At 42.4% G+C, this 26,931-nt stretch overlaps 1 protein-coding gene and 1 pseudogene across 7 annotated transcripts in view; both read left to right on the top strand.

Annotated features, from left to right (window-relative positions):
- Window positions 1–26,931, top strand: part of GLI3 (GLI family zinc finger 3) — a 239,092-nt gene that overhangs the window by 118,138 nt on the left and 94,023 nt on the right. For all 7 annotated transcript variants that reach the window (XM_028749954.2, XM_077916535.1, XM_028749953.2 and 4 more), the window contains one exon: window positions 16,183–16,288. In XM_028749954.2, coding sequence (XP_028605787.2) covers window positions 16,183–16,288 — 106 coding nt within the window. The remainder of the gene's footprint in view (window positions 1–16,182; window positions 16,289–26,931) is intronic.
- LOC114607948 (U6 spliceosomal RNA) lies at window positions 23,128–23,193 on the top strand (annotated as a pseudogene).

Raw genomic sequence — 26,931 nt, 5'->3', positions numbered from 1 at the left:
AGAGCTGAAGAGAAGGCCGTGTTTACACAGGGCAGAAGGTTTTGTCTGCCCAGTGTGGTTCTTCTCAAGTGCTGGTAGTCGAAGGCTAAACTGTTTGCCTTTCTAATGAAGTGAACTGTTTGTTTGAAATATATGGCAGAAGGTATTTAAATAGGCCCTAAAGTAAACCATAGCACTGTTCAAATATGCCCCCTGCATATCTGCTTGGGGAAGGGAAGGAAAACAATTTGGCCACAGCTTACCTCAGGGAAGAGCAGTTAAGGGAAGTGTTTAAATAATAATAAACAGATAACTGCCACAGTTCCTTGCAAGCCGCCTTGTAAGAATGTATATATACTAGTAACTTTGCATTCATGTAACTGTTTTATATGTAACTGTGCATTCTTGTAATATTTTTGGTCAAGTTGTTTGTTGTTCCTTCAGTTTTCTGTACACCACTTAGATGTATTTTTAATATATTAAGTTGTGTAGAAATTAAATCACCATCATCAAATGTTCTTCATACTGGCGATTCTTCAGTGCTGTGCCTAGAACGGCAGGGCCACCACGAAAAACCTCCATCATTTCTATGGTTTAAAACAAGGATTTAAATGTCAGTTGTGGAAACACGAGCCCTACTAAAAACAGCCATTTCCCCCCTCATATGTCCACAGAAGGGAAGATGGCAGGATATCCAAGGATGGGCTCTTTGGGGAGCTGGATTCAGTCACCAGGCTCCTCGGCAGACTAACTCTGTGTTACAAAGATGTCTGCAAACATGACGTGAAGGCTGGCAGCATTCACCCTGTCATGAGGGAATCCCTTGCAGACGACCGCAGTGCCTGGAGACAGTCGGGCAATGTATTCATAGCAGTGACCAGAGGAGAAATGAGCACTGGGAGGAGCGCAGAGAGAAGAAACGCCACGGGGCATCTGCAGCAGCACAACTGGACGCCTTCATCTGCCCCAGCTGCAACAAGAGAGTTTGGAAGGTTACAGCGCCTTTTGTGGCTGTAGGGCATAGTTACCCTCACATTTCAACCCTCTCCATTAATGGCCTTAGACAGACTTTCCAGATGTTCCTGTAGAGATCGGGGAAAGGACCGTAAACAACAGATACTGGAATTTCCTGGGGCAATTATTACCAAGAGGGTTGCTGTTCAATACTGTATTGACAAAGTGTGTGTGTGTGTGTGTGTGTACTATATACTTGGGGCTGGGGAAAGTTTGGATAACTTAATAATAATTCTTTTCAAGTGCCGTTCAAATTAGGAAAAAAATAGCATATAGCCTTTTGTGTGATTTTGAGACTGGACGTTTACTATTAAGGGGGTTAATTTAAAATATGTTGCTAAATATATCATATGAAGAAAGAGTACCTAAACTGATGCAATAGACTTAACTGTAGATTTTCAGTAGGTTTTAAAAATAAGTCTTCATCTGTGCTTTGTATGCAGTTGTGAAACAAATGCAACAAGGAGTCCTTTAAAAAAATGCTTTTAGTGTGCAATAAACACACTAGAATTTCAGTGGGTTTTCAAAAAGCTACAATAGTGGCATTAAGAAAAGACATTCTCTTTGAAGTTACTGACCAAAAAGGGAATGCTGTCATCTCTGTCATGAGCATTTAAACTTTTAACCTCCAACCTTTGTGTCAAAGCATTTTTCCATATGGATGTAAGCTTACCTCTCAAGCCCCCTCGCTGTCCCATTTCCTTCTTGACTCAGTGGGGAATGAAATACTGAAATGGTGGGGAAACCAGTTGCCTCCCATCCCCAAGATAAAAGGATCACGAGAAAGGCCTCTTCATCAGATCTGAGACATCCAGCATGCTGACACAGGGGGAGAGGTGCCCCTTTAGGTCCCAAGAATTAAGTCCCAAGTCCTATAGGGCCCCACAGGTCAGCACTAGCACCTTGAGAACACCTCCTGGAAGCACATTGGCAAGCAGTGAAGTTCTTTGAAGATTGGTGTTACATGATGCCTGCTAGTTGCACCAGACAATCTACATTCTTTACCAGTTTCAGTTTTCAGGTTGTTTTTAAAGGCAGCCTCACACATAGTACATTACAATAACCCAACCCCAAATTAGAGATTATTTTAGACCATTATCTTCTTACGTTTGAAGATAGATGATATTTGTTTTGTGAATTACTTTGTGTTTATTTTTATCAACAGTGTGTGTGTGTGTGTGTGTGTGTGTGTGTGTGTGTGTGTTTGAGTGTGTGTATAATGTATGTAAACCAACAACAACAACAACCACTGGAGATAGAGTATGGATCACTCTGGCCAGGTTATCTCTAGCCAGGAAAGGCTGTAGCTGGTGAAACAGCAAGATCTGGAAAAAGACGCTCTGAGCCACTGACATTACCTGTGTCTCCGCTGATAGTTCTACATCAAGAAGTATCCCCTAACTAGACACCTGCTATCTCCATCTAAAACAGGCTTCCCCCCTCCAATTCCCCCATCTAGGAGCCACCTACCCTCATCCAGCACATCACAGCCTCCAAGCACCTGCCTCATCTGACTCATAGGACAAAGAGAAATAGACCTGGAAGTCTTCAGCACACTGATGGAACTGCTCTCCAAATACCCTGATGTCTTGAATCAGCGTCTTCATGTAGTTGCTAAAGAATGTGGGTGACAAGATGGAGCATTGTGGGACTCCAGAGCACAAATGCCATGGGGTTGAGCAAGAACTAACTCCTCTACTGCAGCAACCATCCCTGCAAGTTGATGTGAAGCACCTTATTGCTGTACCTCCAACTCTTACAAGAGAGCAGATTCTGCAAGATTTTACGGGCAGTGGTATCAAAAGCCTCCAAGAGATGAATGAAAGTCAACAGAGATGCACTTGCCATTTGTGTCCCAGTAGAGGTCAACTTTCAGGGCAACCAAGGCTGCTTCAGGGGCAGAAACAGACATGAAAGCAAACAAAAATGGGTCTAGATAATCCACCTCCCAACATCTCTTGTGATAAACTACATATTCTGGTGGGGAGTGGGGAATGGTCCACAAAGTCTTTGTGCTCTAAAGGAATGCTGTGAAACACTCCAGATGCTAGTTTTGACCTATAAAGCCTTAAACAGCTCAGGACCACAATACCGCAAGGACTGCCTCTCTCTGAAGCTAGGACCGGTGTTACTTTATAAGCCGGAATAGCAGAGGTGAAATCACTAGACCAAATCTTGTAGTGTACAAGTCAGTGATGAACCAATCTCACCTAACCTATGTCAGTTCCATAAGTTGGAAGTGTCTGCTGCAGATCTGTGTTATGGAGTCACGCATTCCATTACCACCAGGTAATTTATCTGAATACCAGTTGCTGGGGAGCAACAGTGGGAGAAAGCTATTACCTTCTTGTCCTGCTTGTGTACTTTGTGGAGGCATCTGGTTGGCTATTGTGACACTAGAGAGGCCTGCAGTCTCTCTGATCCAGGAAGGCTTTCCTTACATTTCTTAAGAAGATGCATGAGTGATTCTTGCATCTATTATCCTACCTATTATCCTATCCAGCCTTCTTTATGGTCCAGCTCTCACTTCCATACATCACTGCTGAGAAAACCATAGCTTTAACTATACGGACCTTTGCTGGCAAGGTGATGTCTCTGCTTTTTAATATGCTGTCTAGGTTTGTCATTGCTTTTCTTCCAAGAAGCAGGCATCTTTTAATTTTGTGGCTGCTGTCACCATCTGCAGTGATCATGGAGGCCAAGAAAGTAAAATCTCTCACTGCCTCCATTTCTTCCCCTTCTATTTGCCAGGAGGTGATGGGACCAGTGGCCATGATCTTCGTTTTTTTTTTATGTTGAGCTTCAAACCGTATTTTGTGCTCTCCTCTTTCACCCTCATTAAAAAGTTCTTTAATTCCTCCTCACTTTCTGCCATCAATGTTGTGTCATCTGCATATCTGAGATTGTTGATATTTCTTCCGGCAATCTTAATTCTGGCTTGGGATTCATCCAGCCCAGCCTTTCGCATGATGAATTCTGCATATAAGTTAAATAAGCAGGGAGACAATATACAGCCTTGTCGTACTCCTTTCCTTTTCTCTTCCTCAGTAGCATGTTGGACGCCTTCCGACCTGAGGGGCTCATCTTCCAGCGTCATAACTTTTATATGCCTGTTGTCTTTGTCCATGGAGTTTTCTTGGCAGGGATACTGGAGTGGCTTGCTGGTTCCTGCTCCAGGTGGATCACGTTTGGTCAAAACTCTCCGCTGTGACCTGTCCATTTTGGGTGCCCTCCACGGCATAGTTCATAGCTTCTCTGAGTTATTCAAGCCCCTTTGCCACGGCAAGGCAGTGATCCATGAAGGGGGATGGCAGCATTAGCTTCTTGTTATAAGTAAGGGAAAATGGGTGTGTGGTAACTATTTCTGAAATGTGTGAACCTACTGGAGAGGTAGGAAAGGACTGGAAAAATTAACCCTCAAAGAAGGAGGAGAGATTCTGGCAAATATGGTTTGGTAGAACTCAAAATAGTCTGTAGTAATGTAACGAAGTTATTAGGGAACACTATATGTAAAAATATACTTGCAAGAGCAAGTCAGTATTAAGTAACTAAATCACTCTTTGGAAAGATTTACAAAACTTTTGGGCAAAATGAATGATGTAGAAGGAGTAAAATATGTGGCATTGGTTCAGAATTTGGTATAGTACTAAAGGCATCTTATCTGGAAAGAAAGATCAGAATGACGGAAAAGGAAAATAGTCATAGGCTTATACTCAGAGGAATGTACACACATAGTAAAAGAATGAGATTTAGGTCTGGAAAAGGGATCTGTGTTTGGATTTAATTTTCTTTAATGATTTGGCAGAGAGAAAACTGCATATTGAAGGAGATGCCAGATTGGGAAGTTGTGGGTTTATGTCAGTAATGACCATTTAAATGGCAAAAATAGAACTGCAGGATGGGGCTGCAATCCTATCCTTATGCTCACTTATACCTGGGAGTAAATTCCATTTTACTGTATGGGACTTACTTCTGAGTAGACATGTGTAGGACTGCATTGTTGCATAATTCCAGGCACAAGCCTTTCAGCACTGTGGGAGGAAAAAGAGAAGAGAGGTGAAAATTATGTTTTTACTAATGATTAATTACTTTATTGTATTTTTTTTGCCTAACACAGGGCAATCTGTAGGTGGCATACAATCAAGTTTACAAACATATAGAATTGTTAAAAATATTAGAAAATAGATCAGAACATAAAACATGATCTTCCAAAGTGGCTCACTACTTCAGAGTACAAATCTATCAGCAGCTGGTGGGACTTATTGCAGGGGTGAGGGAACCTTTTTCAGCCCAAGGGTTGCATTTCCTCATGGGGAAGCTTCCAGGGACGATGTGCATAGGCCAACGTTTCACATTTCCTGACCAATGAGCTGATGAGCATTCCTGTGGCAACATTAGGTTAAAATGGAAATAGGGAATGGAAAATGGAAATAAGAGCAGGAACAAATCCCATGAGCTGGCTTGGGGGCTAGTGGAGAGGACTTGTGATGGGGGCTAGTCTGCAAGGTGGGTTCACTGCACATGGGTGAGCTTGATATACAAATCAGCCATTTTAGATGCCTCTTGAAGTTACTTCTACTTCGCAGTTGTTGAGTGTGAGGCAGGCCACAAACGTATCTGCAACACTTGTATAATGTCCCACTAGTACCACTCTAAGATTACATTTTGTGCTTTGGCAGCTATCTTGTTTTTGTATTCTGCAGATGGCAGTAAAAGCAGGGTGGCCGTGGAGTCTCTGGTGGGCTATCGTACATGGTTGGTGTGCTGCATTTGGTTTGGCGAGTTGCAAGTTGTGCTCTACGACCGCCACATCGTAGGTGCTTAGGGCAGGTCTGGGAAATTAGCTTCAAGAGTTTTATTTAAATATAAAAGAGCCCTATTTGATCAAACCAAGAATTCCACCTAGTTCAGCATCCTGTTTGCAGTACTGGCCAAGGAGATGCCTCCAGGTAGAAGACAGCAACCTCTTCCATTGTTTATCCTCACTTGCCTGATCCTCAGCAATGCTATCTATGAACCTCAGATTCCATTTAGCTATCGGCAGTTGACAGGCCTGTCCTCTATAAATTTGTATAATCCTTTGGAAACCAGTGCTTTAAAAGCCATCTGAACCAGTGCCCATCACCACTTCAATCTGAATTATATGATTTAATAATTCCAGAATGTTCTTAAATTTCAAAACTTTCCCAGAGTGTGCTAACATGTAGATTGGGACATGCTATGTCTGTTTTTAGATACATCTTCACCCGCATAGTCGCAGTATTTGCAAAGGATGTGTTTATGCATAATGTATATTAGTTTCTTTTGCCAACGTATACAGGTGAAATAGGTAAAGGTAAAGGTACCCCTGCCCGTACGGGCCAGTCTTGACAGACTCTAGGGTTGTGCGCCCATCTCACTCAAGAGGCCGGGGGCCAGCGCTGTCCGCAGACACTTCCGGGTCACGTGGCCAGCGTGACATCACTGCTCTGGAGAGCCAGAGCCGCACACGGAAACGCCCTTTACCTTCCCGCCAGTAAGCGGTCCCTATTTATCTACTTGCACCCGGGGGTGCTTTCGAACTGCTAGGTTGGCAGGCGCTGGGACTGAGCAACGGGAGCGCACCCCGCCGCGGGGATTCGAACCGCCGACCTTTCGATCGGCAAGGCCTAGGTGCTGAGGCTTTTACCCATAGTAAATGTGCAGAATTTCCTTGCCCACATTGGCTACAGGGGACTCACTAGCCCCAGTTGTGAAAGCAAAAATGCTTGAATTCTGTGTGACAGAATTTAGTTGAGGTCATGCTCTCTGATTTCAGTCTTAATAAATCATCCAAATCAGGAACTCTGGTTTTTAGAGAATTCCATTTTCTCATTATTCTGGAAAGCTATGAATGCGTTTTGGGAGCTGAATGTTCCTGTGCGTTAGGGCTGATTTATATGCAGTAGCATAAACTTTCCTGGTGTTATGTATTTCATTGCTACCACCACAGAAGGAAAAAGATGTGACTGTAGGAAGATCCCATCAACATGTATGCAGCCAGGCGGGAGTCCAGAGCAGCTGGATTAAAGCACACAGCTGGAACCTAGAGATGGAACTGTTTTTGCCTCACTTTTCTTGAATTTGTTTGTTTGCTTGTTTGGGTGTGAGCTTTATCCATGGTGTAAACACCAATGTGCAGGGAACTTAGAGGAGCAGAAAATGCAGCCCAGAATGTTTGGGCTGGGGAGAGAGATAAATTGCTTTTTCACTTGCGACAGAGCATTTGAAGTAACAGAGGAAGGGGGTTCTTTTGTCAGTTTCTGGCAGAGTCCAATTTGTCATTTTCTTGCAGAGAGCACATTATTAAGTTTGTTAAAGAACACCACAACGACCCAGAAGTTATAAAAAAGTGCCCGTGGCAAAACAAGATCTCCACGCATTCCAGGAATAAAGACTCCAATTCCAAATAACATTGTGACAGGACCAGAGTGTGCCATTTGTTTCTATTTTGTTTTCTTGAGTTTATACACATGTACTTGTGATGTAAGGTAAAGTAAAGATAAAGGTACCCCTGCCCGTACGGGCCAGTCTTGACAGACTCTAGGGTTGTGCGCTCATCTCACTCTAGAGGCCGGGGGCCAGCGCTGTCCGCAGACACTTCCGGGTCACGTGGCCAGCATGACAAGCTGCATCTGGCGAGCCAGCGCAGCACACGGAACGCCATTTGCCTTCCCGCTGGTAAGCGGTCCCTATTTATCTACTTGCACCCAGGGGTGCTTTCGAACTGCTAGGTTGGCAGGCGCTGGGACCAAGCAACGGGAGCGCACCCCGCCACGGGGATTCGAACCGCCGACCATGCGATTGGCAAGTCCTAGGCGCTGAGGTTTTACCCACAGCGCCACCCGCGTCCCTATACTTGTGATGTAGAACTGTAGATAATTTGAAAGGGGTGTTATACCAGTTGCCAAGAGCAGAGCTTAAGTGGAAACTGTACTCCATAGCTAGCAGATTTCTTTGGCCTCTCATATATTCACACACACACATATGAGAAAGAGAGAACGATATGTATTGTGTTGTGTATCCCTGCACTTTTGTTGTTGACAATGCTTTCCCCCTCTTACTCAAGAAATACAGTTTTGTTTTGTTTTAAAAAAGCTTACTATGGATCCATTTTTATTAAAACACATTATTGACAGGAAGTAAATAGTTTCCTTTACCACCATCTTCTTGCGCATCTTCAATAACCACTTGGGCCTGTTGGTTATATGGAAAAACGAACCAGTGCTGTCTAGTGTGTGGAGCCAGTTAAGGACATTCAGGGATCATAAGAGTCTGTTTGCATCTTTCCTATCACCTAACACTAGCAAAAGACTTGGATTCTCTTATTGGCCATAGTTCGGTATCTGGCCATGCAGTTATCTTGCAAAGTAGTCCTGGCGAGGCATCGCGGAGCATGTTTGGGAAGATGCATTTTCATCTAGCCTGCCTCTTCATGGGGAAAGATGAAGGCTGAACTTCTTTGCTGGGGCGTGAAAACATTCTCCTCCCAATTTGGCTAGGCCCATTAACAGTAGAGACAAGCTAGTCATGAAAATAGTGTTTTTTTGTGACATTTTAGTTGGTATAATAAAGACATTGTTGCCCTAATATGGAATTCGGAAGTTTTCTTATTGGTCAACACAACTACCTTTTATATTAATAACCACACAATTCCATCCCTTCGGATTTTGAGCCGTAACACGGAATTATCCTGAAGTTCCAAGCCAGCCCAAAGCATTTAGTTGCCAAATGCAGACAATCCAAGGGACACGCTCTGCTTGCCACTAAGTAACGTGGAGCACAGTCCATTGGGAACTCATTGGCGTGAATGAAAACTGTGCACTGCCATGCTCTTGCTCATTTCCTGTCCATTTCAATGGGGAAATGGCTCAGATCTGTCCAGTTTTCCACCCTTAGTGACACCTTTAATCCTCCATCTGGGGCTGCAGCCTCTCCCTAAATTTGTTTTACAGCTCTTAGTAAATTCTAGGCGATCACTAAGCAAATAATATTAACTTCTGGGAGCCAATTGACATTGATAGGGGAATTTTAACATGCTTGCTTATTAACAGGTAATAATAGGACTACTAAAATACTGGGTTTTTCTTTTTTTAAACATAGGTCTTTAAATCTGTACACAGTGGAGTTGCAATGACCGTGGAAAGCAATAAAGTGCTCTAGCTGAAAGCCAGCCAGCAGCTATTTAGCCAATACCTGCAGCAAATCTGGCCTGCTAAGGAGCTTTCAGTGGCTGCCAGTTGTTGAAAATGTTTCCAGCCTTTTTTCCTTCCAGCTCAGATAGCTACTTCTCCAATCATTTGGCACCCAGATTGTTGGGGAACCACTGAAAACAAATAAAGTATGTTCCCACAAGGTGTTTTGGTTTACATAAACACAAAGGTGGCAAAACAGACACCAAGTGTGTGTAATACTTGGTCCCACTGCTTTGCTTTGCCAAGGTGGGAATTCCAGCTGGAACAATGTATTGCTAGGAACGAGCTCTGGAAACTCGCAAAGGAGCCATGCACAGAAGTGTAATGAGTGAAACAAAATGAGAAGTAAGGGGACTCCGTCAAACACAGTGCAGTCTTTTCTTTCTTTATTTTTGTTTTGAAAGGTTGTGCACCACTGGGGACATCTCCTCGAGGCCCCCACCAGGACCAGGCTAAGGCAGTTAGTAGTTGCACCCAAATCTAGACCTGGAGGTCTCCAGCTCAGGTTCCAGGTGTGCTGTGGCTTCAGCCAGACTGTAGCCGTCAGAACCTACTACTTTTTTGAAATGTCAGGGACAGAAGACCAATGCAGACATTTGTTTCTGCTTGCCAGGGCTTTTGTTTCATGACCCTAGTCACTTTTGGCACTGTACATGGAGATCATAGTCAACTGTTTCTGTTGACTCTGTTGCTGAGTCTAAAGGAGAGGAGCAGAAGTGCGTAGAACTAATTGGCTTCTGAGGCAGAAAGAGAAGGAAAGCACACCTCTCTGAGACAAAATGAAGGGGAAACCTGTCTCAAACATTATAATAGCCATCTCCAACCTAGTATCCCCCAGATGCTTTGGACTACACTCCCACCAGCCCCAGCTTGCACGGCCAACCATCAGAGATAATGGAGGTTGTTGCCTCAAATGTCTGGAGGGTAGCAAGTTGGGGAAAGCTGCACTTGAGTCATGAGTATTAATAGCAGGAACACATTTTTGCCCAACTGCTTCTACAGCCCAATGGATAGCTAGTGTGTTTTTTGCACATAAAGTCAAAATGGGCTGCAATCCGGCGTATAGAGGGGACAAACAATATTCCCTTGCCAAATACCATAGGTCCCCAATTACAGCCTGCAGTTGGGGGCACAGTTCAGACAATGGCAAAAGCTGTGCACACTGCCATCTTTACAGTCCTAGGTAAGGGGCATGTTTCCTCTGATAAGCCCTTCCCAGGGCACACCTCTTAATTTCTCACATATAGCTGAAAGGCTGCTTTCTACTCTATGAGGGAAAAGCAAAACTGCAATCATCATTCTTTGGCAAGATGCCCACAGCCAGCCCCCACTCCAGGCTGCCCATCCTACACTGACATGGACCTTCACCCTAACACTGGGCAGCCTAACTTTCACTGACAGATGTAGCTGTATGTATCCTCCCCATCACTCCCTGAAAAATACTTCATCATCAAGAGAAGAAACTGAATATTAATTGCCTTTCTCTTTATTTCCTTTTTGTTTGTTTTTCGTGCTAGAATGAAAAATTAGATGTGGCTGAAGTTAGTCAGCTGTTCCCTAGGACCATGCACATAGTTTATAAAGCACTGTGTGAATTTACCAGACCAATTGAACAATAGACCAATAGAACAAAGCCTTTATGAGAACTGATATTCTAAGATCATGAAGCAGAATTGCTGAGTTATGCACTAATGGTACATCTTCAGTGTGTTCATATTCTGCATTTCTTATTTCAAAGGAGGGAAGTGATGCTCCAGGAATGGGTATAGCACTGACTTAGCAGAGACTTCACATTGATGCAAAATGTTGATTACACATATGCAGGTAGACAAGTGATAAATAAGAAAGATACTGGAAAACCTTTAATGCCTGTCAGAGGACTCCTATTGGTCTGTATTAGCCATGCCCTCAGTTCAGCAAGCCTCCCAAGAAGATTGCATTTGCTTTGATATTTTAATAGAAAATGTTATTATCATTAAAGTTTCACAGGAGATTCTGTTTTATTCATTATGAAGGCAGAATGAAAAGTTTTGCTTTCAAGCCCAAGGGGAATATCTTGTTTGAGGAAGGGAACAGATGCCTTTCACTTTAAGAAAGAAAAAAGCCACAGAAAAAATCCCTCTCCCAAACCACTGCTCAACTGCCGGAGACAAAATCAAGACAGAAAGGAAAGGTGATAGCTGAAAGAAGAGGTCTGTCCTTGGGCTTTGGAGCCAAAGATTTTGAGGGCTTGATGGCAGAGTTAACTGTGGTTTCCTCACCTGGAGTAGTAGTTGGGTTTGTTTCTTCTTGATTCTGCAGCTCCTGGAAGGTATGGCTAGTACTTTTCTCTGTGCTCACAAATATCAGCATCCTTATCTCTAGTATACCTGTGTTTCAATTGTAGTACTACTGCAGGTGGAGGTTTACATGACTGAAGGTTCCCCATAGTTGGGGTGGGGAGGAGTAAAAGAAGAAGACGAAGGTGTTCAGGAGAAACGCTTCCATGTCTGCCACAGTTCTCAGCAACCCCTTGGCCCTTGTGTATACTTTTGAAGTTGTGCTCCTGAAACACCCTGGAGAACTAGAGTCATTGGCCTTGTAGAGAAATAGGAAAGGTCATAAAAGCCTCTCATTGCCAGTATTGCTCTGCATTGTCCGTAGCTTGGGAATAATGTAGTCCTTAATGTTGAAAAAAGAAACTGCTCAGAAACTGTTGATGGGTTCCAGCTCATTTGCGTTATTGTAGCATGACCCATTAAAGAAAAACTTATAACCCACTGTTTGGATTAGTTAGTCCTGTATATTTCCAGTGTAGCCCTATACACTGACTTTCATTTAAGAGGACTCCACTTCCATAGGCGCTATTCATATATTTTCCTCCTCTGGCACTTTGGGGATCAGACAATCCTTAGTATATTTCTTCACTGGGGAAATATTGGTTAGAGTGAAGGTAGATGAGGCAGATGTCAATTTAAGGACTGATGCCCTTTCCTCTTCTGGTAAGTCTATAGAATAAGAAAAATATTGTATTAGGAGGAGCGAGCCAACAGGAAACCAAGCTGGCAGCTATAAAAGCCATACATAGATAAATCACATACACACACCAGTTACATATTTATAGGGCCCCCAGTCTGGTTCAAGTCAAGTTCTCTCTGTAGGGGCTCTTTCAAATAAGTATTTGAAGAAGATTTCTGTATGAATATTCAAAGCATTTCTACCCCCCCTTTGCACCCACAGGCATGTAGAATTTACTGCCTACCTGTGAGCTGTGTGGAGTTTCAATTTCCTTGGTGCAATTGATTTCAATGGTTGAGTACATTATCCCCCCTTTCTCCCATTTCACATGTTACTTTTTTGGCAGTAGAGTACACAGCACTTAGCAGCTGCTTTGTGAAACCATCAGTCAGGAAATTGTATGATAAATAGGGGGTAGCCAGGTTTAGTGGCACTTTATTCTGCTTCAGCAGTTTTAGCTTGACTTTGGAAAAATCACCATGTGGTATTTTGTCAAGGGTTGCAAGAAGAGATGGCTAGAGTGCAGCAACTTAGCTTACATCCTGCTTGAGCTATGATGTTCCACAGCTGTATTGCTCATGTGTAAGGAATAAACTCTGAGCTGGATAATTATGGTGAATGCCAGTTTTTCGGATTTCTCCTCATCATGCCGGTGGCTGTAGACAGCTCTGTTACAGTGATTGACTACTTTGTCTCTGCCCTCCCCACACAATGGAAACTGTGAACAAGGTGCAATAAAGAACCGGTGAGGAGCTTAATGCAAGAGGACTTACAAAAGGGTGCTCTTTAAATTTATGATCAAGTTTCTTGCGACATAATATTACAGTATTTAAATTGCATATAATACTATTGCATGCCCTTAGATGCTTAAGAGCACTTGCATTGTTTCACAAACTGCGTTTGCTTGTATGAGTAAATGTGAAAACATAGGGGCTTTGCAATTGTGTACACAAAACTATCAGCAGGCATGATTCTGAAAGTGCCTTCCATGTAGGAATTTAGTCATATGGTCCTCATTCATCTACACATGAAGAATATACATCAGGCTGCTAGGATTGATGCTTCTTTGTAAGTAAGGGTGATCTGAAAGTATCTGGGGGATTGTGCTCCAAGCCTGTGGTCCTACCGCTGACTTATGGATGCTCCCTATTAGCTAGGCTTAAGTCAGGGGTCAGCAACCGTTTTCAGACCGTGTGGTGGGCCGGACTATATTTTGAAGAAAAAAATGAACAAATTCCTATGCCCCACAAATAACCCAGAGATGCATTTTAAATAAAAGGACACACTCATTCCTGGACTGTCCGCGGGCCAGATTTAGGAGGTGATTGGGCCGGCCCACGGACATTAGGTTGCCTACCCCTGGCTTAAGTGGATGGATTCTTTAGTTGAGCTGGTATCGAATAGGAATTCTGCATCTGGATCAGGCTCAGGGTTTGTTGTGTTGAAGCTCTAGTCAATATAAACATTTTAGGATTTTGCCTGTACCACAGACAGCTTTCACCTTCTATATGCTCCAACATGTCTCTTAACAAAGAAGATAAAATGTGGGTAGAATTGGTGGCATTATTTCAGGATAGATGCAAAGGAATTGGCCGCTTTTTAAGGATTTCCTCACTCCACAGAAACCCACACCGAAAGCTGTTTAATGTGCCTGTTTTAGAAATACGATCTTGGCAGCCTGGGTCTCAAGCAATGTGAAGGGATGTTTGTCTTGGAGGAGATGAATACAAACAATCTTTTATGAGGTATCACAGCATTTATGGTTAATGTTTTCTACTGGAGAATCCAAATGCAAGTTCTTAAGTAAGACTCGCTGTTTGTCACAGAGGTTGCTCCACATGAACTGAAATGTGTGTCAGCTCCGTGCCTCTGTGAGTCCCTATAATTCACGCTAAGCCTTGTGGAAGTTGGTGGGGGTTGCAGAGAACTTTCCCATACGAATCAAGGCCTATATGTTTGTGTTTAAGAGGGAGGACAGAAGTTGAGGCGCTAGAAATTATTGTTTTAAGTGGTACTTTGTCGTTTACATTAGCAATCCATTGCAGTTCCCCAAGGTTCAGGATCAATTCAGACTTGCTGGTAAGAAAGTGATTTAAGAGTCAGAATCTAAAGTCTTTTTATGGCAACTGTGATCTGAATATGATCTGAAATGTGTGAAGATGTGAACTTAAATTAGGTCTCTGTTCGTGTGGACGGTGTCTGAGAAGCTTACTCATTAGATTTCCAAATATTGGGAACCACCCTGAGAACTTTTGATGAAGGGCAGTATAGTAGTAGTAGTCGTGGTAGTAGTAGTAGTAATAATAATAATAATAAAAACACTTCCATCCATTAGGAATAAATTATTATCTGTTTGGCTGCATGTTTTAAATAGTGTACTGACACTAGGGATTTTTCAGCCTTTTTGTATTGTGACCCAAGTTCTGGTTTGCATGTTCTTTGTGGGTTCTTTGCTTCTTACCGCTTCATATGGGAGGCTGGTGGAAGAGCTTCCAAGTGAAACCTCAGTTTCTTCTGCATTCCACTAATGCTGTTGTGAACATGTGAGGGAGAATGGAAAGAGGAGGAGATGTTCCTGGATTTGCATAGGCTCTGTCATTTCACCCAAGACACTACAACAAATTGTGGCCAACGAGACGTTATGAGAGATGATGTGGCTGCAGCTTCTCCATATTTCGCCACACTAATATGTGGTGGAATAAACACAGGACGCAGTGAAGTAAACATCCCCCCCCCCCGTTAATTGTCTGCTGTTTGCAGGGGGTGGAGAAACACTAATCCTGATGATGTTGCATCATGCACTTCATTTATGAAACATTACTAGGGAGGTATGTGGGGGGGGGGGGGCAGCTCCAGTAGTACTTTGCAGTGGACTTTGCTACACTATATTTTTACAAGTACTTTAAAAAAAGAAAGAAACACATGCTAATAATAATAAATATTGGGGTGTGCTTATGAAAGGCTAGCTGATCTCTTTGATCTGACACTTCACATATGCGCACTGCAATTATTTATTAAAGACTTCTTTATGTAATTTTCCATTAAAGTGATGAAAAGAGAATATTAAAATTAAGACATGAATATTCATGTGTGCCAAGCAAATTGGATGAGCCAAACTCTGTATCTTACACATATGGCTTGAGTTCATGTAAATGCAAAGGTATATTCAGCGCTGTGCAATATTATTGTTGCTGTGTTCCTCTTCATGCTTCTTGGCAGGTTGGTGTCTTCAGGGGTGCGGAAAATTTCAAAATGTGGTGTGACTCTCTGAGAATCTCTGTATTCTTTCTTTTCTTTTTTTAAGCCTTATGGCTGCTTGTGACAGGCCGTAGCTCAGTGGTAGAGCTCATGCTTTGCATAGCAGAAGGTCTCCGGTTCAGGACCTGGCACCTCTAGCCAGACAGAAATACGTAGCAAGTGATACGAAAGAGCCACTTCTGCCACTGCCAGCCAATGTAGAATAAATTGGGCTAGATGGACAAATAGTCTGGCTAGCTACAAGGCCTCTTGCTGTGTTCCTAAGCCATGCGTGGTAGTGTATGGGCAGTGTACTTCGAAACCAGAAAAGTCAACAGGATTGCTCAGTGAGGTTTTCGGTGTCCAGAGGTTTGACCCAGAGGCTCAGTCATCCATTGCCTCCCGAGACAGACGGGTGCCAACCAAAGGCCAGAGGGTAGAGCTTCCATGCCATGCAGAGATCCTTATCCTTCCCCACGAATAGCAGAATTAGGCAAAATAGTTTAACAGTGCAAAGTAAGAGAAAATATGCAAATGTTCATGATTCGTATTATCCGTGTAGATACAACTCATATTTTCTTTTCACAGCGTTTGGGGCAGCCTGGGTGCAGGTTTCTTACATATTTCTTTGGGGTTTTTTGGCAGTGTGTACACACAGACTTGTTTACTGGATCTTTTAAATATTATATACTGCTAAGGGACAATAACAATGAGATTTGGAAACCCCTGTTTCTTTTTTCAGATCCGCCTCACCTTTTCCCAGCATTCCACCCTCCTGTTCCAATTGACGCAAGACACCATGAAGGGCGTTATCATTACGAACCATCTCCCATTCCTCCGCTACATGTGTAAGTATGAACTCTTGCAGCACCTTGGCTTACTAAAGAACAGCTGAAGAAAAACATCCTAGGTCACTGCATCTTTTGTGCTGCTTGAGCAACCTATAGCAGCGGGAGACCAACTTCCCCAGCAGACCCCTTTAAGAGGTTTCCCCATAGTTTAAAAGCAGTGCCCTCCTTCTCTAAATGTGGATGGGTTGACTGCAATGAGGACACACTGTGCATGTTTAGAGGTGCTCTTATGCTACCACCTTCTATGTGTAATGGAAATTGGCTCCAGATGACGTGATAACTTTGTGGTGTTGGTTCAGTGCTTTTCAAATGACTGGAAGAATCCACACGAAAGCCAAACAGTTTTTCTTACGACATGCCTTTTCTGACTGTGGTTCATATTTGTATTTCATTTCTACTTTGTTTTGCAAGGTATCCTAGAAATTGGGATTGATAGGAGCAGGGTAGCCAAATTAGTCTCAGACTTGGCTGGGCTGAAGTGTGATTACACACACACACACACACACACACACACACACACACACACACACAAAATTCCCAGCGATGGACTCAAGAGATCATGCTTCCAGGAGGCTTTCCTATCTACCAGAAAAACACAGGGAAAGCTGCATGTGTTTTACAGGAGCTGCCTGCCTGATGGGGTGGCGCCAAGGTGGCGCCAAGGTGGCAGTGAGGTCAAGGTTATATGGACTCACTCATGGAAATGTTGAGTTGGCTCCATCAGTGCATCAGCACCAGGGTGGCTGTCCTGTTTTGCCACCTGAGACACCCTGTGCCCATCCCCACCAAAACTTTATTTACTGGGGTTGCAATGCAACCGCTTCTGGGTTCCAGCAAGACCTTGAGAGCCCCACAAGATTTCACAGGAACCCAGAAGCTATTTATTCTCACTTCTGCAGCAGTGTCCCTTGGATTCCTCTGTCCAAGGCAGCTGCCTCAGTCTGTTTCATGGACGGTCCGGCCCTGATCATCACAGCCCTTCCTGATAAACAGCCACAATGCTGCTTCTGGAAGGCTGTTGCTGTGGCTCTGCCTCACTGGGTAAACAGCTCCTGAGTTTTTGAGTTGTGCAGATACAATGCTGGGTCCAGTTTTGGCATCATGTTTCCCCTTTCTCAGTCACATGGATTTACCTTAGCATGGCTTCTGCACTGATGCTAAATACGACTAATGCTAAATAGGTTCCCTTTTAAACTGGGTTTGCAAACCTATTGGAACCCCTGGTTAAGAGAGGCCAACCTGATTAACAGAATCCATCATCTGCGGTGTTGCATGTTGCAAGAAATACATTATGGTTAAGGCAGACAAAGAAAAGCTAGAGAGGGAATGGGAGAGAAAGTGTGCATCCCTGAAGGTGCTTGCTGATTTGCAAACTGAGGTGCTTAAATGTTCTGTTGTACCTTTGGAAAGGTTTTGTGGTGCAGCAAAAGGACAAGATTTACTCTTGGAATGCCTGGGGTTTATCTGTCTGTGGGTTCACTGAAGCAAAACAATCCTACTGCCTTAGCAGTGAAACTTATAATAGGTAGCTACCAACTATTACCTATATATTTTGTTGACATTTATTCTATGAGTTGTCATTCTATAAATACTAAATTAAAAAGTACCAAACACTGTAAAATATCACTATAGAAACTGGGACTGGCGTGTCCCCCTCCTGGAAGCTTCCCCCGCCCCTTTTCAGTTTTTGGATTAGGTTGGAATTCTTTCTTGCTAAAAATATCCCATGGTGTCAAAAGCTTTTCACAAGTGACTGCTATGAAAGGGGGTGATTTTTTTTTGGGGGGGGGGTAGATTGTCATAGTCTACAATTGTTGCATGCATGTACACCCAGTCATTTGATTGATGGATTTGTAATCCAAACAAAATTGCAAGCGTGACAGTTTACACTAAGTTAACAAAAAAATACTAGTGAAAGCATGTATTAGGCGGGGGGGGGGGCTCTATTCAAAATCGAACACTGCTTTATTATGGATGGGAAAGGTATGTCAACATAGAAGGGAAGGGCGGGGGGGGGGGGTTCCAGTGTCTTCTTTTCAACTATAAAACCCAGAAGAACTACTATAATCCATAAAAACCCAAATCCACAAAGCAGTTTCAGTCCTTTGCTAAAAGGCTTGATATATACATTTAATCATCTCTAATAATCTCTCTCACAGTGTGGAAATAAAGGAAGAAAAGCACAAGTAATACTTTGAAGAATAATGCTAGTTGTTTAGATGGCAGATTGCTTCTCCATGGCTATTAGTTACAGCTGTGTAATTACATATATACTGCAGGGAAAAAATGAATTTGTTTTAAAACAAGTCGTCTTCTGTGAGCAGAATTAATTGATATTAACAATCCTAACTATATGCCCAAGAACATACACAATATTTTACCAGCAGTTATTTTGGATCAGTCTCTTATTAGCCAAATTGTAATTTCAGAAGAAATTGGCCTGAAGGCTAGCAATAAATCTGTGTTGCATTCTTCCTTGGGCTTGAAAAGCAGGGGACCCTGTATTTACAGTTGGAGTAGTGGGAGGGGAGAGAAGACTTCCAGGAACGGTGATTTATTTTTCCATTGAGGTTATTTGCATCTGTTATTATTTGGATTGTACTCGGTTGCGCAGTAAAATGCATTTGAATGGTCTGAATTAAACTGGCTCAAAGGCTTTTCCTTTTCCTTTTTGAGGACACCCCCGTGCACTCATTGCTGAAAATTCAACACTCCATGAGAATAATAGCATGCAGAACTGGCTTGGAAAGAAGGCCTATGAATTGCTGTGCCTTTTCTTAACCTTACAACACGAGCCTAACTAATCGTGTTTACTTCAGAAATAAGTCCTGTTGAGTTCAGTGGGACTTAATCCCTAGTTGAGGGTTGCAGACTCTTCTTAGGTCTGCAGACCAAAGCGAATGCGTAATGTGGCTTTCATGTTACGCGTAACATTGTCCTCAAGCTTGGGTGTGACTTGTTAGGTTCTATTCATCTCTGAGACATTCAGACATTCAATCTAACAGTAAAGCTTTTGTTGGGATGTACCCTTTCAGAGTGAAGGTGGGAGATAACATTTTTTAATATTTCCCCATTGAAAAAACCCCTTTCTAGAAAGCAAATTAGCATCTCAAGGAGAAGTGTTCAGCTTTTTATCTCACATGCTGTTCTTCTATGTGCAGGGAAGTTTTATTTGGAACAGAGGATGTTCAGATTGCTTTTCCTTACAGTGGTGCATTCCAGGAAAAGCCTTAACATTTTATTCTGCTGAATGTATGCATTGGCCTAAAAGATCTTCTATCTTTGTTTGAAAGTTAATTATTTCCCCTCGTAAAAATCACAATAAACACACATCAGAAGTAAAAGGGAAAGGAGGGTTGTACCCAATTCTCGTTCTACTCAGAGCAGACCAGTTGGAGTTAATGGGCCTGGCTAACTTGAGACTCATTAATTTCAGTGGTCTTCTCTGAGTAAGGGTAAAGGTAAAGGACCCCTGGACAGTTAAGTCCAGTCAAAGGTGACTATGGGGTGTGGCGCTCATCTCGCTTCAGGCCGAGGGAGCCAGTGTTTGTCCACAAACAGCTTTCTGGGTCATGTGGCCAGCATGACTAAACTGCTTCTGGCGCAACGGAACACTGTGACAGAAGCCAGAGCACACGGAAACGCAATTTACCTTCCTGCTGCGGTGGTACCTTTTTATCTACTTACACTGGCATGCTTTCGAACTGCTAGATTGGCAGGAGCTGGGACAGAGCAACGGGAACACACACCGTCGCGGGGATTCCAACAGCCAGCCTTCTGATCAGCAAGCCCAAGAGGCTCAGTGGTTTTAGACCACAGCACCACCCACATCCCGCTTCTCTGAGCATTGGATATAACCCCAGCAAGACTTTTTGCATCTTCTGTCAAGGTCGAAATACCATTTTCTGTCTACTTGCTACTACTTCTGCAGTAAGTAGACAGCCTCTGATTCTGAACTGCCCTCTGTCACAGCCTCTTCCTGCTCACTAAACCCTGTCGTCTCTCCTGCTTCCGACACCTCCTCCTCCCAGTCTGTTCTCTTCATCCTCTGACTGCTCATTGTCATTCCACCCCCCCATTCCCTGGCTCTGAGTCTTCTTCCCTTGGGGGTTCCCTAGCTGGTGCCTCTCCCCATTCCTTGACATCCAGCCAGTCCATGACATCAAACCACTCCTGGTTAGCATTTGAAACCCTTCTCTGATTCTTGTGCTGAGAAAGGGGAAAGAAAAGTGGCAGGTGGGAGAAATTCTATGTAGAGAATGGAGCCGGAGTTTTTTGGAGGGAGGACTTGGCATTTTGTCTTGTGTTCAGTGATAGAGCGGGAGGTTAGGCAAACAAGGCTTGATTGGTAGTTGTGCTACGAAATTCTTTGTGTCGGCTACGTACCATTTTTTGGTCCTTCTCCCAAGTTAATTGTTACTTAGCCAGCTTCTTTCTCTCTTTCTTCTTTGAATGGATGGTAAGCATTATTGTCAGTGAAACCGGGTGAAGAAATAAATAAAGCCTTAGCATTTCTGGGGATTCAGAAGAGGACAAGAGTAAAAGAAAAGAAAAATGGAACAAGGGGTTTTCTTAATAGATGTTCCCATTGAGAAAGATAAATGGTATCTTAGCAAGTTACTTTAATTACTTGAGGACAGAAATTATTTATCCCATTTAACTCTGGAGCAAAATTGCATACACAAGAGAGTCAAGAAGCCCTTCAGAATAAAGGGTTAGCTTGGCAATGGAATTGCTGTCAGATGCTGGACAAGCAGCCACTGCTATAATTATGCTATCATATCCTATCATTAAAGATTCCGTTGAAAAAAGGTTTATAAATTACTCCTCTTTCAGATAAACCACCCCATATTAAGGCATCAACGATATGGTGCAGAATTAAATTAGAATCTCATAAAATGAAATATGTTCCGTATTAGCTGTTTGACACTTAATTTGCCTCCAAATGAGTAGAGGAAATCACAAATTAACCTGCCTTTGTTTTTCCAACCATAGCTTATTAGGTGTTAGAACAACTGCAATTACAGCCAGATAATAACCCCCTCCCCAACCTTATGAATATGTACTGAAATGTGTCACTTTGAGTTAATGAAACCTGTTTGTTAGGACTTGTTTAGATTTCTTAGTATTCCTATTGTACATCTTCAATTTACAGCTTAGCATGAATAAACGTAAAACTTAAACTGTTTTTCAGTAGCAGCATTTAAAGAGCATTAGAATTTGTGCGTGTCTTGCCTTCTAAAAACAAGACACATTTCTGTTTTGGGATGAGTACTATTAAAACAGCTTGTTTTATTTAAAACATTTATATCCTGCCTTCCTGTGGGCTCATGGCAATCTGCAATAAGAAATAATTTCACAACATCTGTAGCAGCTCTAAAAACAACAGCTATAAAACAAAATAAATTTAAAGCACAATTATATTAGTAGCACAAATAAACTAACTTACTCTACATCAGTAATATGCACCAGCTGAATCTCTGCAGCCCCAACAGCCTGCAAAAGAAGTAAGTTTGGAACGATCCAGTTCTACCATGGGTGCAGTGCCAATGTATAGAAGTTTCTTACAGGACTCAACAGAGAATTGTTAACCACTTCCTTCTGTGCAATGCAGTTCTGTGTTTGCAAACATGCAGAAGTCCCACTATGCTTATTGGAGCTTACTCTCACGTAAGTGAGTGCAGAATTGCAACTTTTGTATGTGTGCAGTACTGCACATGCAGGCAGCAAACAGATTGTTTTCTTAGTTATAGTTATGTTTTAATATTTATTTTATTAAATTTATATTCCACATTTCTTTGATCATGGAAGAAATAATGCAGAAACTATGGGTTAGATTTAATTAGATTAAATGTAACGGGGTGGAAGAAAGCAAAAAGAAGAAAGTGTATTTTTCAATTCTAATTTCATTGGCCTTAACAGTTAACTCCATCAGCTATTTTATTTCCCAGGTTAGCCCTGTGTAAATTACAGTCTTCTTCTGTTGTTATAAATAACAGCTACTTACCACTGGCTGATTGAATGTACATAAAATATTTGAATGCCTTAAATACAAGTAATGCTCAGAGCTTAATATTTAAAATAGTTTTAGTTGCTTAGAAGTAAATCATGTCCATGTTACAGTTTGCATTTGGCATTAGACAATTTTGATAAAATAGCTTTCAATAAAATGAATACATTTAAAACAAAACACCTGTAGCATCTCCAGGGAATTTCATTTGTTACAACCTTGCTGTCCGCAATTAAATGGCTGTATGCAACCTCAAATACATGGCTACCTGTGAGCAGCAGGATTGAATATTGGGTTTGCAATGAATATGTAGACATTCCACGCAGAGGTATGTAACCATGACAGTCATAAACCAGCCATGTGATTCGCACTACCTTGATCAGATAATGCATCTTTAGAATGAACACTAGTATTGAGCAGAACATAGAACAATGGGACATGGAACACAATGTTAGCAAGCAGTGAATTGGGACTGCTATCCCATCTGTCTAATAAACAAACCCTATTTGTGGGCTGCTTTCAGTTTGTTATTTATAAATATTTGTAATTCCACCATGATTGCCTATTATATACATTTTTGTTTCTTTGGCAAAAGAAATTGGGGCTGTATAATAGGATTCATAGTACACGCAGGTCCTGCTACCCAAATGCTCGTTTATGAAAATTCACTTATCCAAATACAAGGAGTTGGTGCCCAAACCTTGCTTATATGCATCACAGATTCAGATATTCAAACAGCCAGCGCTGTGTGTAGTACAGAAAACATGGTGGGAGGGAAGAGGGGAAGATCTGGCAAATAAAAGAGCATTTTTTCTTCCTTGTTTTTGTGCTCGCTCTGGCAGTCCATATACTAAAATTGGAAGGATACAGAGAAGATTAGCATGGCCCCTGCTGCTTTTGCAGGGTTTTGAAGGGTTTCCATCACCTGGGGTGTCAACATTCTGTGCTTGGAAAAACATTAAAACTTTCCCCATAGGAATCAGTGGAAATTGTTGACTCATTAGGCAAATGCTTGTCTAACAGACAATTTCCTGAGAACGCCTTCTGTTCGGATAGCGAGACCTGCATGTACAGAAAAGTTCTTCCACTGTTAAATTCCAGAGGTCTAGGATAGGATCTATGTCCCTTTGGTATACTTTATTAGCATACAGTACAACACACTGTTATACTATATCCATTACAAGATGTATTTCTACATACTTAAAATAACGATCACTTTTATTTTGCATAACATTTGCTTCACAGGGCTCTCAGTGCAGTTGTGCTGTTCTGCATTGTCCATGCAGGGTTTAACTTAGAAAGCGCGGTATCAGAACGCCTGTGATGGAAAGGCGTCTGCCAGCAGAATGGTGTAAGAGGAAATTCTCAGCAAAGCCCCTCCCCGCAGAGTCCTGCTGTCCCTCCAGAGGGAGCAGATAGTTCATAGGGTCTAAGTGGACTGTAGATTTTGTTTCTAAGATATATTGAGTCAGATTCCGACTAAACATCAGGAAGAACTTTCTGACAGTAAGAGCTGTTAGGCAGTGGAGTAGACTGCCTTGGGAAGTGATGGATTCTCCTTCCTTGGAGGTTTCTAAGCAGAGATTGGATGGCCATCTGTTAGGGATGCTTTCGTTGTGAATCCTCCATTGCAGGGGGTTGGACTAGATGACCCTGAGGGTCCCTCCCAACTCTACAACTCTATGATTCTGTGAAGGCAAAAGAGGCAAACAGGCCCTTCTTACCTGGGACGTTCCATAGCTACATGGGGCCATTGGTGTGATACATGGAATGAAATCCTGTTTCTGATACTGATGCCTCCAGAAGAAGTACAGTAGTACCAAACAGAGAAAAGACTAGCATGGAACCCTCGGCAAGAGAAAGAAAATGGTTCTTAGAAAGTGCTAGGCATTATGTGTTGAGTGTAGCTTAGAAGATGTTTTTGCTGGATCAGATGTACATCACTATGCATCTTACTCTAGGACTGGAAAGTCAGCTGGAAAGAGTTTTTCCAGTAACTGGCCTCTTACAAGCCAGGAAAGAGGAAGCCTGGAGTCTAGACCAGAGCTGTGGTCTCCTGCTTTAGGTATGGAGTGATATTGCATCATTTATAAAACTCAATGGGAGTTTTGTATAGATTTTGTGACCTTTTTGGCACTGCATGTGGATCCTTCTATCTGGAATTCATCAATCTTCATTTGGAAATATATCTGCAAAACTGGTCAAAAATTAGTTTGTGCTCCTGAGACTCAATGAGGGGGTTTGTGAAAAACTTGCAAGTAACCCAGTATAGCATGGTGCGTGCTTCCCCTTAAGGTGGGATTTCAGCTTCCTTGGATAGAGCAAATAGGAGCAGCCTGATACGAAAGGACCCATGTAAGGCAAGGGATTCCCTTAAGGGCAGAATGCATTGGACCTGAGGCCAGTATTTGCATGGTTACTTACAAATCAGCCTTCCTTCAAGCTGGTCAGGCCAGCAGGCACAAGACTGTTTCATTTTGTAGAGAAGGCAATGACTCGCCTGAGGCCACCCTGTGAATTTCATGCCTTAGTGGGGCTTTCAAGACAGCACTTCCCACCACAGGTCCTCCGCTGTTGGCCTGCCTGAGTTGTCTGCATCAACTCTTTGAGATACATCTGACTTCAGCTGCACAGCATGCCAGATGAAATCCAGGCACAGGCTTAGAGAAAAAAGGTCTGTGTGGGTGGAGTGTTAGACCCCTTTTAGAATTTGAAATTTGCAGCTGAATCACTTCTTCACCCCCCCCCCTGAAATTTAGCTTAATTTTTTATAGAGCGCTTAATTTGGAAAAGCCCAGAGCAGTTCACAAACCAAAATGTCAAAGACGTAACAAATCAAAATAAAGCCATAAAGTCCTCTTCAACCTTAAATAGCCTATTGACTTTCACAGTTACACAAAAAATCCTAAATATAATATAATAGGCAGCTATTAATATCCCTTCCCAAAAATGAAATGCATAAATACTGAAGTATTTTATTTAAAATATTTCTTAACCGCCCTTCTTCAAAAGATTTGAGGGCCATGTAGAAAGTACTGAAGAATGTATATCAAATTGTTCTCAGAGCAGAGAACAATACAACCAATAAAACAGAGCAGATAAAGCAATGATTACCATAATCTTAAAAAACAAAATGATGGACTATGCTGATAAACTACAAAAATAACAATTCTTAAATCTCTGAGAAACAACCAGGTCTTAAACTGGCACTAAAGAGAAACCACCGTTGGCGCCAGGCAGACATCAAAGGGAGTTAAACAATTGGTGCTACCACAGAGATGACTCTCTTACATCAGCCCATAATGTATAGCTCCCATAGGTGGGGTGTGGAGCATAATTGCCCTTTCAGTGTAGTCCTCATATAAAGTTTGAAATGTAGAGGGATGATTAGTACACTTGTTGGATAAAATACCGTAATGTTGAACTGAGTGTGCTTCAATATTTATGTCGTGTATAAAATTCAGGACATCACTGACATATCTGTTGCAAAGAATGAACAAGTGGGATATTTTTTGCTTCTGGAGTTTCTTGAACAAAGTTCCTGTGCTTTCCTTTGTGCTGCAGTCAGCATTATTAGGCAGGGAGCACATATTGAGGTATTCAAATTCAGTGAACTGGAAGGAAGGCAGCTCTATAGAGGCTTCTGTCAAACCTGTTGCACTGGCCTGAGAGGCAGTGGAAGTGTGACAGACTTTTTTTTAAAAAAGTACAATACTGTACTTCCATTCTTGTTAAGTCTTGCTTCAAAGATGTCTAAAATTTACAGTCTTGGCTTTTATTGTTTTTAAAGAAAACTAAAATTTACAAACTTAAGGTGGTTGTTGTTGTTTTTTAATTGTTCAAGACTAATATCAAAATGTCCATGTTGCACAGCAATGGTCTGTGTGAGGATAAAGATAAATCATACCTTTGTGAAAGTGACACTAATGTACATATATTGTCTGTGAAACAAAAGTAATGTCTTCCTCAACCATCCTTCAACACAATGCTCATCCATTTTGATTAGTGCACGTCACCCTCTCACTAAGAAAAGACAAAACTCTCCCAAATTCAAACTAGAGGCGCCAGGAAACTTCACTGGATTCAGGCATGGAAATGAGAGTCAGGAACTTGGTAATGCTCACCTCAGAGGAGAGGCCAGCATTGAAAATCCATGAACTCTTCTCCCACTAGATTAATTGGAGCTGGAGAAGACCTCCCTGCTGGGAAAACTGGAGCTGGAGGCCAAACCCCACCTTACTAGCAGGGTCAGCCCAGTGTCATGGTCTCTCCCCACCACTGTCCGAGCTTTGGTAGGGGTCTCTCTTCATATCAGCCCTCCAGCAAACCATGGCTCTGGGGGAACTGGGAGGAGAGGCAAACATTGCTTCTCATGGGGCTCCCTGTGTGCCATTGGCCTTGGCTTTCTCCCCAATTGTTTCAGGGGCAGCTCCTCACAAGCGCCTCCTAGCAAAAGCTGGTGATGCTTTGAAGCTGCTCCTTACTGGTCACCCTCTTGCCTTAGAGCTGGATTTTAGCTCCCACACCCATTTTTCTAGGCACAGGGTGATCAAATGAGTAGGCTCCTGACACTAACATGGACTGACTGTATGATGCATAGCAGGACATCCTAATCAGGGCTGGATTTCGA

The sequence above is a fragment of the Podarcis muralis genome, chromosome 12, assembly GCF_964188315.1.
Source record: "Podarcis muralis chromosome 12, rPodMur119.hap1.1, whole genome shotgun sequence".
Classification (NCBI taxonomy): Eukaryota; Metazoa; Chordata; class Lepidosauria; order Squamata; family Lacertidae; genus Podarcis; species Podarcis muralis.
The sequence above is the reverse complement of the archived record's forward strand: the minus strand, read 5'-3'. Positions and strand labels throughout refer to the sequence as shown.